The sequence below is a fragment of the Microcebus murinus genome, chromosome 1, assembly GCF_040939455.1.
Source record: "Microcebus murinus isolate Inina chromosome 1, M.murinus_Inina_mat1.0, whole genome shotgun sequence".
NCBI lineage: Eukaryota > Metazoa > Chordata > Mammalia > Primates > Cheirogaleidae > Microcebus > Microcebus murinus.
This window is the reverse complement of record NC_134104.1, coordinates 121,431,673-121,445,136: the sequence shown is the minus strand read 5'-3', so window position 1 is coordinate 121,445,136 and position 13,464 is coordinate 121,431,673. Positions and strand designations below refer to the sequence as shown.

The following is a 13,464-nucleotide window of genomic DNA, read 5'->3' as shown; positions in this document are numbered from 1 at the left end:
ACTTTAATTTTTTATAAAAGCTTTGTATTCTCTTGGTATAGATTTTTTCTAAACATCGTAATTTTCTTTTCTATTAGATTGTCTTTCTTTGGGTCTTTATTCCAAAGATAAATCATTTTTAGGTAGGACCAGTGATGGAGAGGGAAGAGATCGGTCTGGATTATAGAAGAGTTGCTACAACCATGTTTCTGATTGAAACTCTAAAATAAGCTCATTTGTTTCGTAACATACTTCTTCCTCCTAAAAGGCAGGTAAACAAAAAGACCCAAGTGAAAACAGGATGAGAAGAGATTTAGATTATTCTGTGTTTTCAACGAGGGATACAGACGTATAAGCCAGGACTTCTTCCTACAGAGTTTACATGTTACAGAACATGAAAGACACTGTTTAACAGAGGCAAATAACTCCAGGAGATAAATATACATGAAGGTGTTTTACAAAATACAGGTTCTTATACAAATGTATAACTAAATATTGATTCCATGGTGGTGTGGTTGTATCTGAAAGGGCTTTGAGAAAATAAGAAATGCCATTACTAGATAAAACTAGTAGTCCAGGTCGCCAAAGAGCCTCTCCAGCAGCACCAAAGGAAGTTGTAGGGACAGCAGAGGTAACTGTCAGATAACTTTTTAATCTGTACATTTACAGAAGTTTGAAAATACCATGGGAGAATCTTAGGAATCCCAGTAATCAGTGAATGGGATATCTATAGATCCGTAAGATCTACATGGCTAAATCCACTCAGAATGCTTCTCTAAGTGGGTGATGGGGAAGGTGTATGAGAAGTTAATAATTCTCCTTCAGTCTGGCTTCCTTTTTGCCTTTCCCTCTCCTATTTGCAATCGCCCGTGTCACAGGACACGTATAAGTAGGTGGGAGGTGTTAAACTTTGACAGTAAATCGAAATCAGAGTTAAAGGCAAATGTTTTCCCACTCACGTTTATACAAGCTACTGAATGAAGAGTTCTAGGGTTTAAAGAGTCAAATATTCTACACTCCTGAGAAATCTTAGTTTCTCATTCTGGTGAATATTTTCACATCCCACTTTGCTACTGTAAACCAACTGGGTATACATTTTTGAGTGTTGATTTACTACTCAAAGATTTGAATTAGGAGACTAAAATAAAACATTTTGTATCTATGTATTTTATAAAAATGCATCCATGAGAAAGGAGCCGTGTGTCAGTTTCCAATGGGGGGAACATTCTCATGGAGGTACTGTAAGGCTAAGTCTGTCCACTTCATTTCCTGTTCTTTGACAGATTCTGTGGTGCCACCGTTGTCTTGTTCAGGTTCAGGAAGCTCATTCTGAAAAGGCACAATAGACATTGAGAATGGTAATATATTCTGTGTTAACCTCTTAAAACTCAAGAGCGCTTAGAATTAAAACCTGTGAGTTCCTAGGAACAGGCAACATAACTGACAGATGTACTCCAAGGAAAATATCAGAAGTATCACACAAACACAGGCTGGTCCCTCTTCAGTAGGGAATGATGTGCATTATGACCCTGGTGTTTGGGCAGCAGGCAGTGTGGCAGAGGGCTAAAGACAGAGGCTTTTGGAAGCCAACTAGGATCGAAGCCCACAACTCTGCCATTGCGGGGTTACTTGACTGAGCAAATCCTTGAGGCCTTTGTTTCCTTTTTGGCAAATGGGAGAAAATAGCCATCACCTCACAGGACTGCTGTAAGGATTAAATGAGGCAATTCCGATAAAGTAGTTAGCAGTGTGTGGGCATCCAGGTGCTCAAAGAATCTTTGCTATTATTATTAGTGGCTAGGAACACTGAAAAAAGCCAATACTAAATCTTTTTTTGGGAGTATGCTTTAAAAGAATATGAGATTTGTGGACATATTCTTTAAGCATTAGAAACGTATCCAAAAAACTATCCTGTACCCAACATGCCTATATTATAATGAAGGTGGAGATGGAGGGGAAACACTGAAAATGTAAGATATTACATTTTAACATCTAATAATAGATAAGACTTCCCCCTTGTGGTGGAGCAGGGCAACATAAGACATAGCAAATGACCACACCCTACCAGCAATTTTCTTAAATGGTAAGCCATGAGTTATGCTTAGTGCAGAATCTGAGATTATTTCCTTATATTATAAATTTAAATTTATTACTACTGAAACTGTGCTTTGTACCAGAGTTCACTGACAAATTTCTTTTCTATTATCAGAATTTACATTCTGTTTTAGGGTTGGCAAATTGTTATTCAATATCCAGACTTATGATTTCCCACTGGATTCTAATTTGCAGTTTTTGAATATGTTTTTCCTCTTTAAAGTTATGTTCAACATATAGTAAATGATATTTATTCACAATGTGAATAAATGTGTAAGTATGTTTGTGTAAGTATGTGTAAGTATATTTGAATCACATACATCTTGCTCTACAAATGTAAGAAACATACTTGTATAGATTGAAAAGAGCTATCATTTATTGTAAATGCAAAAATATACTTAAAAAATAGTCTGGTCCTAATAATTATTTACAGATGACAAAGAATAAACAGCTCCTTGGTTAATAAATTATTTTCAGAAGCAGGTAACTTTTCTTAATTTCATCCCATCTGTGGGGTGCTTTTTAAAATAATGTCTTTCCTAGGGTGATTATTGTCTTTTGCAATGAATGCCAACACACAAAATTGTACATGTACCTCGAAAACAAGGGTATAATAAACACAATCATCTGCAAAAATGGCTGTAGTTCTTTGTAACTACTCCTATCAAAAGGTAGAATCTATTTCCCCAGTCTTGTATTTGGACTGGCCATGCAACTTGCTTTGGCCAACAGAACGCAGTTATGGTGTTAGTGGGCCAGTTCTTGGCCTACTGTGCAATTTCTCATGCTGCTCTTGGAACCCTGAGACTGAGAAGTCTGGGCTAGCCTGCTGCATTGTGGCAGACTGTGGCCTAGTTGTCCTGTCATCCAGCTGACAACTTGCTAACTGCCAGACATGTGAGACAGTCCAAGATCACCCAGCCTCCAGTCTGTTGGCTGCATGCATGACACAAGCGAGCCTAGCAGGGATCAGCTGAGCTGGCACAGACCAGAAGACCCTCCCAGCTAAACTACACAATCATGAAATAAACAGTTTTTGTTTTAAGCCACTAAGTTTTGGGGTGATTTGTTACGCAGCAAAGCTAACTTGACATACACATTGCCTTAGAACTACAAGACAAGGGAAAAGGTATGGATTAGCAAGAGGGCAAGGCCACGATCTGAAAGTCAGCAGGCAAATGTCCCTTTCCCTCATCCCCTACTACACAAATGGTTCCCAATCCATGCCATCACAACTCCAGAATTCAGCAAGTCTCCTCTATTTTCTTGACTTTGTTCAGGCCTTCCTCCCTTGCCTAGACCCCTGCAAGAGCTTCCTAATTGGTCTCACTCCCCCTTTCTCCATGTCAGACCATCTCTAATAAAGCTACCAAACTGATTTTTCAAAAGCCAAATCTGAACATGGCAGTATTGTTCTGAAGATCACTCACTGCAGGATCTCCTGCAGATGAGGTCTAAGTGTGGCATCAAATACTTCTCTCAAAATCTGGTCCGAGCCCAACTTTTCAGCCTACTTACTTTGATGACAAATGTATTCTCCATCTGCACTGAATCTCTCACCATCTCCCAAAGCCTTTCAAAACTCTGGGCCTTTACACACCTGTCCTCTCTAGTGCAGTGACCTTGTCTACCCCCACTGAACTTCTGGTTCTTCCTTACAACCCAGCTTAAATGTTACATTCTTTCTGATGCCTTTTTGATGCCCCCAAACCAATCAGCCACTTCCTGTATGATGTGGCTATTCACACCCTGACTTAGATCACTTATAATTATAATTATTTATTGATATGTGTTGCCTCTCTAGATCCCAGGGGCAGGAACCATATCTTGTGTTCAGGGGCACACAGTAGGCTTCAAAAAAAATGCTTGTCAAGTGAATGAATCAACAAAAGCTCACAAGGCAGGATTTGGAACTTCACAGACCTAGGTATAAAGTCCAACTTAACAGCTACCAGACTTTGGGCAAGTTCCCTTCTCTGATCTTATTCCTCTCCTATAGAATGGGGTTCATACCACCTTCCTTGCAGGGTTGTTTTAAGGATTAGAGCTAAGGTATGTCTTCAACCTCACTCCTTGGCATAAACTGGTATTCAATAAATGGCAGCTATGAAACCCGTTATGCTCTCTCTTTTGACTACATTCCTAAACTTGAACTAAGCTGTGACTTATTTTTTGATATGTATATTATTAATTGAACATATTACTCTTATTTTTAAATGAAAATGTGGGTGAACTATTTTATTTCTTTAAACAGTAGCACTGGACAACCTACCCATAAATTACATTTTATTAACTACTCTCCTCAGGTCAGCTGGCATGCTTTAAAGAAAAACAGTCCCCAGGCCCTGTTCTACTTTTGTTAGGCCTCTATGACATAAATAGGATGTTTAATAAACATTTATTTACATAAGCAAAACTTCTGGATCACTTATTCCATGAGGTTTAAAATACTCCTTGAAGAAGAGTTTTCCAGAGATTAGGGAAGAAAAGAATATTCCAGGAGCCTGTTGGCCTAAACGCAAAAGAGAAAAAGTCATGTATCTTCTGAATATTTTCCAGGGAACCTAGGATGAGTGTGTGTTCTAAGAATGTGAGTTTCTAAAAGTGTCAACAGACTGATAAGCCACAGGCAGGGAAGTAAGAAACAACATTTATGCTGCTGCTCCTTATCTTACATACTAAATTCTCATTTTTTGATTTCTGGCTTTGGTGTGATGGACAGAAACAGCATGGCTCAGAAACTCTGGTCTCCAGTCCTGGAGTGATCCCTAACTGAGCTGCTCATATTTCTGAACCACATTTCTCTTCAAATAAAAAGTAGGCCTAGGTGCTCTCTAAGGGCTTCTGAAGTTAAAGCAGCTTTCATTTCTTTGCCCTACTAATCTTCCACCTCCACTAGGAACTGCCAGATGATACCTTCAACCCATCATCCTCAGTTTAAATCATAACCTACCAGTGGTATCGCAACATCTTCATAAGGCAGCTTGTCTTCTCGCCAAGCATCGTCAATCAAATCCAAGATCCTTCCATCCCTTTGTACCTCACTGTCCATTTTCCTGCAGCTTTGATTTTGTCAGATCTGTAAACCAAAGAGGTTATTTCTTAACTGTGAAGACTGAGATGGTGAGTACTAGCATTTCCCAGGCTTTTCAGCCTGGAGCCATTTTTTGGCACAACACCCTGGGAAAAGCTCATTTTCTCATATTGGTCAGGTGACAACTTATATTTATAAGACCACAGTTCCTCCCCTTCTACCTGCTGATAGATGCTTTATACTGTATATTAGACAGACATAGCCCAGTGACATTCCAGTGCCAGAGTGTGACAAGACAGCAACATATTCCCAAATGAGGCCCTCAAACATGTTGCATCTAAATGTAGCTTTTCTCTCCCAGCTTGCACATTTACCTTTCCCTGTTCATGATGACTTTGATGAGTCCCTGACTTGTAACTGTTTCCTAAGTTTCCTCTCCAGCCCCTCTAGACTTGCCTGTGCCAATTTTATGTTTCCACCTACTTTGGTTCAAACCTCAGCATTTTTAGGCACTGGAGCTAAATGAATATACTGAGATAACATTGCACTGGACTGTGCAAGGTGACCAACTACAGGCCTGACACAAATCCTCAAGAACCATGCCAGAAGTTGAGCTTGTAAAGGAAACTGCTTCCTTTCTTAACAGCACCCAGGCTGAGCTCTGAAAAAAGCACCTCCAGGTGAACAACAGTGACAGAAGCCTGTATTACTCCAGTTTTCTACTTTCCTTTGGGGTTCCTTCCCCTGCTTAAGTATTAATGCTACACTCCCTTCAATGCCTGGCCCAAGTGGTCAAGATGCTTACTTAGCTCTTTGACCATAGTGCATAGTGGATTACCCATTTTTCTCCTGAACAGCTGTAATCTAAGCTAAAAGGCTGGCCATCTTAAAGGATATCATTGGGTTCCTGTTTCCAGGTTTAGGTCCTGTTTCCTCATTGTAGGCATCACCCTACTATCTGAAGGCCTGGAAGAAACTGGCACCAAAGACACTCTCAGTCACTCCCAGTTTCTGAGACTTTGGAGTCTCATACAAGAAACAATTTTTGAGGGGTGAAACTCAGCTATGTTATATAGGCCTGTGTTTGTCCCCGTAGTATAACTGTAAAATATCTCTAATATCTGGGCATTAGAAGTACCCAGACTGGGGTGGGGAATGGTTTTTAGCCCCATGATAAATTTCAGGCAAAAATGAAGCAAAAGGTGCCCATCTACTTCTGTCACCAGTGAACCAGGTGAGGTCTTAATGTTTCACTCAAGAATTAATCCAGTACTACACAGTGGATAACTCAAGTTAAAAGATCTTGTGTTCAGGAAAATACTCAGTTCCAGTTATACATTTGAAGTCTCTGCCCTACAAGAGCTCTCCTCTTTCCTGTTGCCACTCCTTTGTCCTTGCTGCTCTGTTCCCTAGGATACCCTTCTCACTTCTTTCGGATCCAAATCTGCTGATTTTCCAAGGCCCAAGCAGATTCCACGTTTTCGTAAAGTTTTCCCAAATCACTCCAGCTTCAGCTGGGCTTCTGTCCTTGAACGCTTGCTTTTGGTCCTAACTTGATCCAGTAAACAAGTTAGGTCAGCTTTGTGACCGACTGCTCAGGTATTATTGTCTCTAACTGTTATGTGTAAATTTTGTGCCAGTGATTCCTTAGCAGATCTTTCCACAACTTGGCCTCAATCTTTTTCAACTGTCCCTCTTCCAAACACCTCGAATCCTTTCTCACTTTCCAGTCTAGCACTTAAAAGCCCCTTTTCCTCGTCACTAATACCTTTCAAGCAACACGAGCATCAGCTCTGCGAGGTCGACATCCCATTTCCAGGGTTAAGCGCTAAGGCGCCTTCATCAAGACAGGCAACGACAGGCAATGCGCAGGGCAGGGCCACTGTCCCAAGCAGTCGCCTCACAGTACGACTACCACCAGTCTCCGGAACAAACTTTCCTTATACATGCGATAGTCCCCATGCCTGGAATGCTCTTTTCTCTTCTTTTCCCGGCGAACCCACAATCGGTCTACAAATCTTAGCTCCCTGATCGCCTCCCGTAGGACGAGGTCCCCTCTAACCCCAGGCTGAGCACAGTGCGGGGACCCACCCTGCACCCCCAGGTCCAGCAGTTCCTTGGGCTAGGCTCAACGTATGGCACCAACTGAGGAGTGTCACACTGTCCAGACACGCAGCGCCTGCGTTCCCCGGGAAAGGGGCACCTTGTATTCATCTTCGTATTTTACAGCGTTGTAAATAGGTGATTTATATGATCAAGGTGGGGCAGCTTTTTCCCTCGCTAGAAATGACCCTCGCAGGCCACCACCATCCGTAGCAGGGTGTGACGCCTTCCCCAGGTGCGGCTTCCGGCCTCCGCAGGATATACCAAATGTGGAAGTGAAGGGGGTCTAAGAGCGCCACGCAAGTCCCTTTCCACCCGACAGAGCATGCAGTGAGGGGACGATTACGAGCGTGCAGTGAGGGCCTCAGCATAGGCCGAAGGCAGGAGGAAGGTCGACACTGAGGAACGAAGGCGTTCCCACCCCGCAAGACCGAGACGGGGGTTGCTAGAAACCCTTACCCGCGCCCGGCCCACCGCTGCACCCGCTTTCTCCGACCGCGCCCTCGGCACCACGTGACCTGCACGCTCCTCCCTCAGATTCCGGATGTGGGCGAGCCCATTCGCCGGCGCGGAGAAGACCGCGTTTCAATAAAAGCGAGGGCGCGGTGGGCGGGACCGACGTGCTGACGCTAGAGGCTGGGCGTAAGGTTGGCGGTGACGCGCGTGCGCAGCGCGGGCCGGAGGTAACGGCGGGAAGGCTCGGGCTCTCTCGCGGCGGTCCTGTAACTGCTGTGCTCTCGTAGGACGGGCCAGGGGCGGGCGCCTCCTCGTCCGGAGGCGGCCCCGGCTGCCGTGGTGCCGCTGGCCTCGCGGCCGCATGGCCTACGGCTGGTTCCCAGGGCAGCCCGCAGGGCACCAGGCCCGTCCCCGCCGGCCTGGGTCCGCTCGGGCGCGCCGCCCATCGGTCTCGCCACCCACGCCCTGCAGATCTGCGGACGCGGGCATGGCTCCGGCCGCGGCGCCGTTCGGCCCTGCCAGGTGGTCAGCCCTCCCTCGGAGGCCGGGCTGCGGGAGGGCGCTTGGGAGGGTGGCGCGGTGGGCGAGCTGCTCCGGAGGTCTCGCCTTCCCGGCGCAGCCAACCCCGGGCCGGGCCCCCTGCTCGGTGGAGGGACCTCGGCACAGCCTCCCTGCCTGGGCTGCTGTGTCTAGCTAGCGCTTCCTAGCGTTGTTGCGGCTTATTTCATTTATGGCCGATGATGCCGGCTCTTTCATGGTGGGAAGTTAATTAAGGTTAACAACTTTTTAAGAAGTGAGTTGGTTTCAACGTTAACATTAGTACAGGAAGAACGGAAATGTGGCAAAAATCGTGAAGGACTGAAACGGGGGGAGCCCTGAACTTACGCACACAAATCAGCGATGGAAATAAATGGTAGAAGATTTAAAGAGGATAGTTTCTTAAGAACAGTTTAATCATGAAGATACTTGAAGACAGTTCATCTAGGCACATAATACAGCTTTTCTTACATCAGGAGAGTTGAGTTTGATGTCAGAGATTAGTCTTCATTTACATTTGCAGTGCACAAAGTAGTCTCCCTGAGCTTTATAACCGACTCCTTAAACCAATTTAAACCGATATATTTTTTAAAAATATTTTATTCCTTTAATAAAGCAGTATTTTAGGGTAAATGCCTTGTATTTATACAGTTGTCACATGCTTGCATTTTTTATTTTATGTGAGGAGGAAATCATAAGGATCATTGGCTATACATTACCTTCAAATATTTACATTTCTACTTAATAGCTGTAGCTTAATGATATAATAGTGTATATAATTGTATTTGTCATGCAGTGCCATCTTTAGATTTTTATCCCAAGCTCTTTATCTTTTGACTAGTGTCATTATCAGTGATCAGTATAGTAAAAAAGCCTCTGAAACTAAAGGGTTAGAGATTTATAAACAGTCAGGCGCACTGCCCTTTAAAATGTATGTACATTAAAATCTAAAAATTATTTGTAAAACTTATATATGTTAATTGTACGGATGCCATTTCCACCGGTTAAGAGGTAGAAAACCTTTGCATGGTCTTACCTGTCCTCATTTATGTAGTGGATGGTGGCAGCATCAGTAGATAACTCTACACAGCTTTCTACTTTAAAAAATGTCCACTTGGCTTGAAATTCAGCTAAAGCTAACATTGATAATTAATATAAGGTTTCAGGAATTGAATTTTTGATTTTTGTTATTTTAGGTTCCGCCCCGCCCCCCCCCCCAGCTAGGTTTGTTTTTTTCAGTTTTACAGAACTATAGTACTATCATTGCACCTATACAAATTAATACAAATTCTATAATGTCAATATCCATTCAGGGTTCGGATTTCTTCAACTCTCCCATGAATAAGTATCTTTTCATAGTTAGCTTGTTTGGACTCAAATCCCACAAGGATCTGCCTGCGGCATTTGGATGATGTACATTTTACGTTTTGTAATCTATAGCAGTTCCCTCACCTTTTTGTTTTTCCTAAACATTGTAAATTTAGCTGGCTGCATTGCATGATATCCTGTTCCCTTTAACATGTATCTCTGTTCCCTGTATGTCCTCTAAACTAGTGGTTAGATCTGGAATTGTGCTGTCCAGTATAGTAGCTACCGACAAGTTGTGGCTATTTAATTAAGTAAAATTAAAAATTCAGTTTCCTGGTTGCATTAGCCACATTCTGAGCTCAGTGGCCACAGATTGCCTAATGGCTACTGTTTGAACAGTGCATTTATAAAATATTTGTGTAATTGCAGAAAGTTGTATTGAGTAGCACAGATCTAGAAGCTTGATCAGATTCAATCTTGATTTTTTTTTTTTTTGGTGGGGTTGGGGGGAGAACATTTCATAGGTGGTGCAATATACTTAGTATTTCATTAATTATCAGGGTGGCAGGTGATGTCTGAGTTGTTTCTCCTTTTGTGATATTAAGATTGAGCATTGTAGTGGATTCAGATGTTGTTGGCATCATGAAATTCCCCAAGAGCCTTTCACTTAATGGTAAAATCCTTTCATAGATTTAGATATTGACTGTATCTATTTTTGCATTAGGGATTGCAAAGTGGTGATTTTCAATTCTATCATTCCTTTAGTATTTATTATCTAGGAATCTTTTATGAAGAAGAACTTTCTCATCAGCTATTTGACTACCCTGAAATATACTTTGTACAGAAAAGACAAGAAAAATGCTTAATTTTTCCCCCTCTATTTTCAGACTACAGTAATATGTAGGTGACCTAGCAATCTCCAAAGATAACCTATGAGGGTTTTTGCCTTTTTTCAAAATCATCATAAACGTATTGACTTTAATGTATTTAATATTAATATTTAAACTGTTTAAACATACTGCAGTCATTTTTTAGTACTCAAATTGTTCCATGTTAGGCAAGTGAGACCCCCTTTAAATTGATTCCTGTTCCATTTGCTATGACCAAGAGTTTTTTGAGTTTTCATAATTTATTTCCTTCCTTCCTTTCCTTCCTTTTCCTTCTTTTCTTTTTTTTGACAGAGTCTTGCATTGTTGCCCAGGCTAAAGTGCAGTGGCATCATCACAGCTCACAGCAACCTCACTGTGCTCAAGTGATTCTCCTGCCTCAGCCTCCTGAGTAGCTGGGACTACAGGTGTGTGCCACCATGCCTGGCTAATTTTTTAATTTTTTTGTGGAGACATTGTCTCACTGTTGCTCAGGCTGGTCTTGAACTCCTGACCTCAAGTGATGCTCTCACCTTGGGCTCCCAAAATGTTAGGATTATAGCCACCTTGCCTGGCCCTTGTCTTCTGATAAAACATTTTCCTGGCTTCCTTTAAAATATATTTATACATTTCTGGCCTCCAAATGAGCCCTGGTTCCTTTGAGTTGGAGGTAATTAGAGACCACAGTCTGGGTGAGAGAGGTGTTCTTACTCCTAGGTTGGTTGTTGGTTCTAGGATTTACAGTGGTCAGAATTAGGAAATACACTTTTTAAAAAGAGATAATAGAGAGTTCATACTGCTTCCAATTTAAGCTTCATTTTATAGTTTTTTTTAACATTTGATTTTATATTTGTATCTTTTTCTCTTTTACTGAAAACAATGGTAACTAATTGCCATTAATATAGTTACTTTTTATATAAAATGATTTCAAATTAACAATACCAATTTTATTATTACCAGTATGATTCCCGAATAGAGCCTAGAATTTCTTTTTAGTTCTTTTTTATCCTTAGTATATATGCCTCTAGGGCCATATACAGTGAAATCACTGTATTTTAAAGGCATATGAAGTTATTGTATGGTTAGTCTATCAACTCGATATCTAGTTGATGATTGATTTATTTAATTTTATTTCCAATTTTTCAGTACTGCTTTTTTTCATTTTGATTTGATTTATCCTTTGTAAAACATTAGTATAATTTCTAAAAAAAACAAGCACCTATAAAACAAGGGTCATTCAGAGAAGCTTAGCTTTCATCCCTGTTTCTTCCACCGTTTGTTTATTTATTTATAGGAAAACTATGAAAACTCAAAACTATTGGTCATATCAATAGGAAAGGAGCCAATTTAAAGGAGTGTCTCACTTCCCATTTTTTTTACTGGCTTTGGGTTTATTGTTCCATAAAAAAAAATGCACATAAAAGCAATATGCAAATCCTAGCACTCTGTGAGGCCAAGGCAGGCGGATTGCTTGAGGTCAGGAGTTCAAAACCAGCCTGAGGCCGGGCTCGGTGGCTCACGCCTGTAATCCTAGCTCTCTGGGAGGCCGAGGCGGGCGGATTGCTCAAGGTCAGGAGTTCGAAACCAGCCTGAGCAAGAGCGAGACCCCGTCTCTACTATAAATAGAAAGAAATTAATGGCCCAACTAATATATATATACAAAAAATTAGCCGGGCATGGTGGCACATGCCTGTAGTCCCAGCTACTTGGGAGGCTGAGGCAGGAGGATTGCTTGAGCCAGGAGTTTGAGGTTGCTGTGAGCTAGGCTGACGCCATGGCACTCACTCTAGCCTGGGCAACAAAGTGAGACTCTGTCTCAAAAAAAAAAAAAAAAACCCAGCCTGAGCGAGACCCTGTCTCTACTAAAAATAGAAAGAAATTAATTGACCAACTAAAAAAAAAAAAATATATATATATATATATATATATACACACACACACAAAAATTAGCTGGGCATGGTGGTGCATGCCTGTAGTCCCAGCTATTCGGGAGGCTGAGGCAGTAGGATCGCTTAAGCTCAGGAGGTTGAGGTTGCTGTGAGCTAGGCTGATGCCATGGCACTCACTCTAGCCTGGGCAACAAAGTGAGACCCTGTCTCAAAAAAAAAAAAAAAATGGGGGGGGAAATGGGCATTTATTGAAACCTTAAAATCTGTACCCCCATATTATGCCCAAATAAAAAAAAAAAGCAATATGCAAGCATCATAGATGAAAGGTTCTGTTTACATATGCTGTTTTTTATCTTGCTTTTTTACCTAATAATTTATGCCCTTTGGGTCCTTCCATAGAAGTATGTAGAGATTATTACTCTTTTTTATAGTTTCATAGAATTCCATTGGTGGAGGAATATTTAGTCTCCTCTTGATAGGCATTTGTGTTATTTTCTGTTACAAATAATGGGGCAGTGAATAGCCTTGTGCATATGTTATTTTGTATTTTTACCAATGTATCTTTGGTATAGATTGTAAAAAGTAGCATTGTTGAATAAAAAGGTAAATGCATGTATCAGTAGGTGTTACCAAAATCTCCCCTGGGTAGTTGTACCATTTTACATTCCTGTCTGCAATGTGTGTGAATGCTTGTTGTCCCATAGCCTTGTCATCAGACTTTTCTTTTTTCTTTTTTTTCTTTTGAGACAGAGTCTTACTTTGTTGCCCATGCTAGAGTGAGTGCCGTGGCATCGGCCTAGGTCACAGCAACCTCAAACTCCTGCGCTCAAGTGATCCTTCTGCCTCAGCCTCCCGAGTAACTGGGACTACAGGCATGCACCACCAAGCCCGGCTAATTTTTTTTATATATATTAGTTGGGCAATTAATTTCTTTCTATTTATAGTAGAGATGGGGTCTCGCTCTTGGCTTAGGCTGGTTTCGAATTCCTGACTGTGAGCAATCCGCCCGCCTCAGCCTCCCAGAGTGCTAGGATTACAGGCGTGAGCCACTGTGCCTGGCCCAGACTTAATTTTTGGTTAATCTGATAATAGAAGAAAGAGTAATTCAGTGTAGTTTTAATTTGTGTTTTTCTTATTATCAACAAGGTTGACCATCTTTTCATATGTTTAAGGCTATTTACATTTATTTTTCTTTGCA

At 41.6% G+C, this 13,464-nt stretch overlaps 2 protein-coding genes across 5 annotated transcripts in view; one reads left to right on the top strand and one right to left on the bottom strand.

The window, feature by feature from the left end:
• Positions 1-281: 281 nt before the first annotated feature.
• Positions 282-7,817, bottom strand: ANAPC13 (anaphase promoting complex subunit 13). The gene is made up of 3 exons (XM_012787790.3): positions 7,670-7,817; positions 5,027-5,152; positions 282-1,308 (listed from the first exon to the last, which is right to left on the bottom strand). Exons 2-3 carry the CDS (start codon positions 5,123-5,125, stop codon positions 1,183-1,185), a joined length of 225 nt encoding a protein of 74 aa, XP_012643244.1. The 5' UTR covers positions 5,126-5,152; positions 7,670-7,817; the 3' UTR covers positions 282-1,182.
• Positions 7,783-13,464, top strand: part of CEP63 (centrosomal protein 63) — a 61,716-nt gene continuing 56,034 nt past the window's right edge. For 3 of the 4 annotated variants that reach the window (XM_012787786.3, XM_012787785.3, XM_012787782.3), the window contains exon 1: positions 7,903-8,188. In XM_012787786.3, coding sequence (XP_012643240.2) covers positions 8,028-8,188 — 161 coding nt within the window. In that variant the 5' untranslated portion in view covers positions 7,903-8,027. The other variant, XM_012787783.3, reaches the window with a different exon arrangement.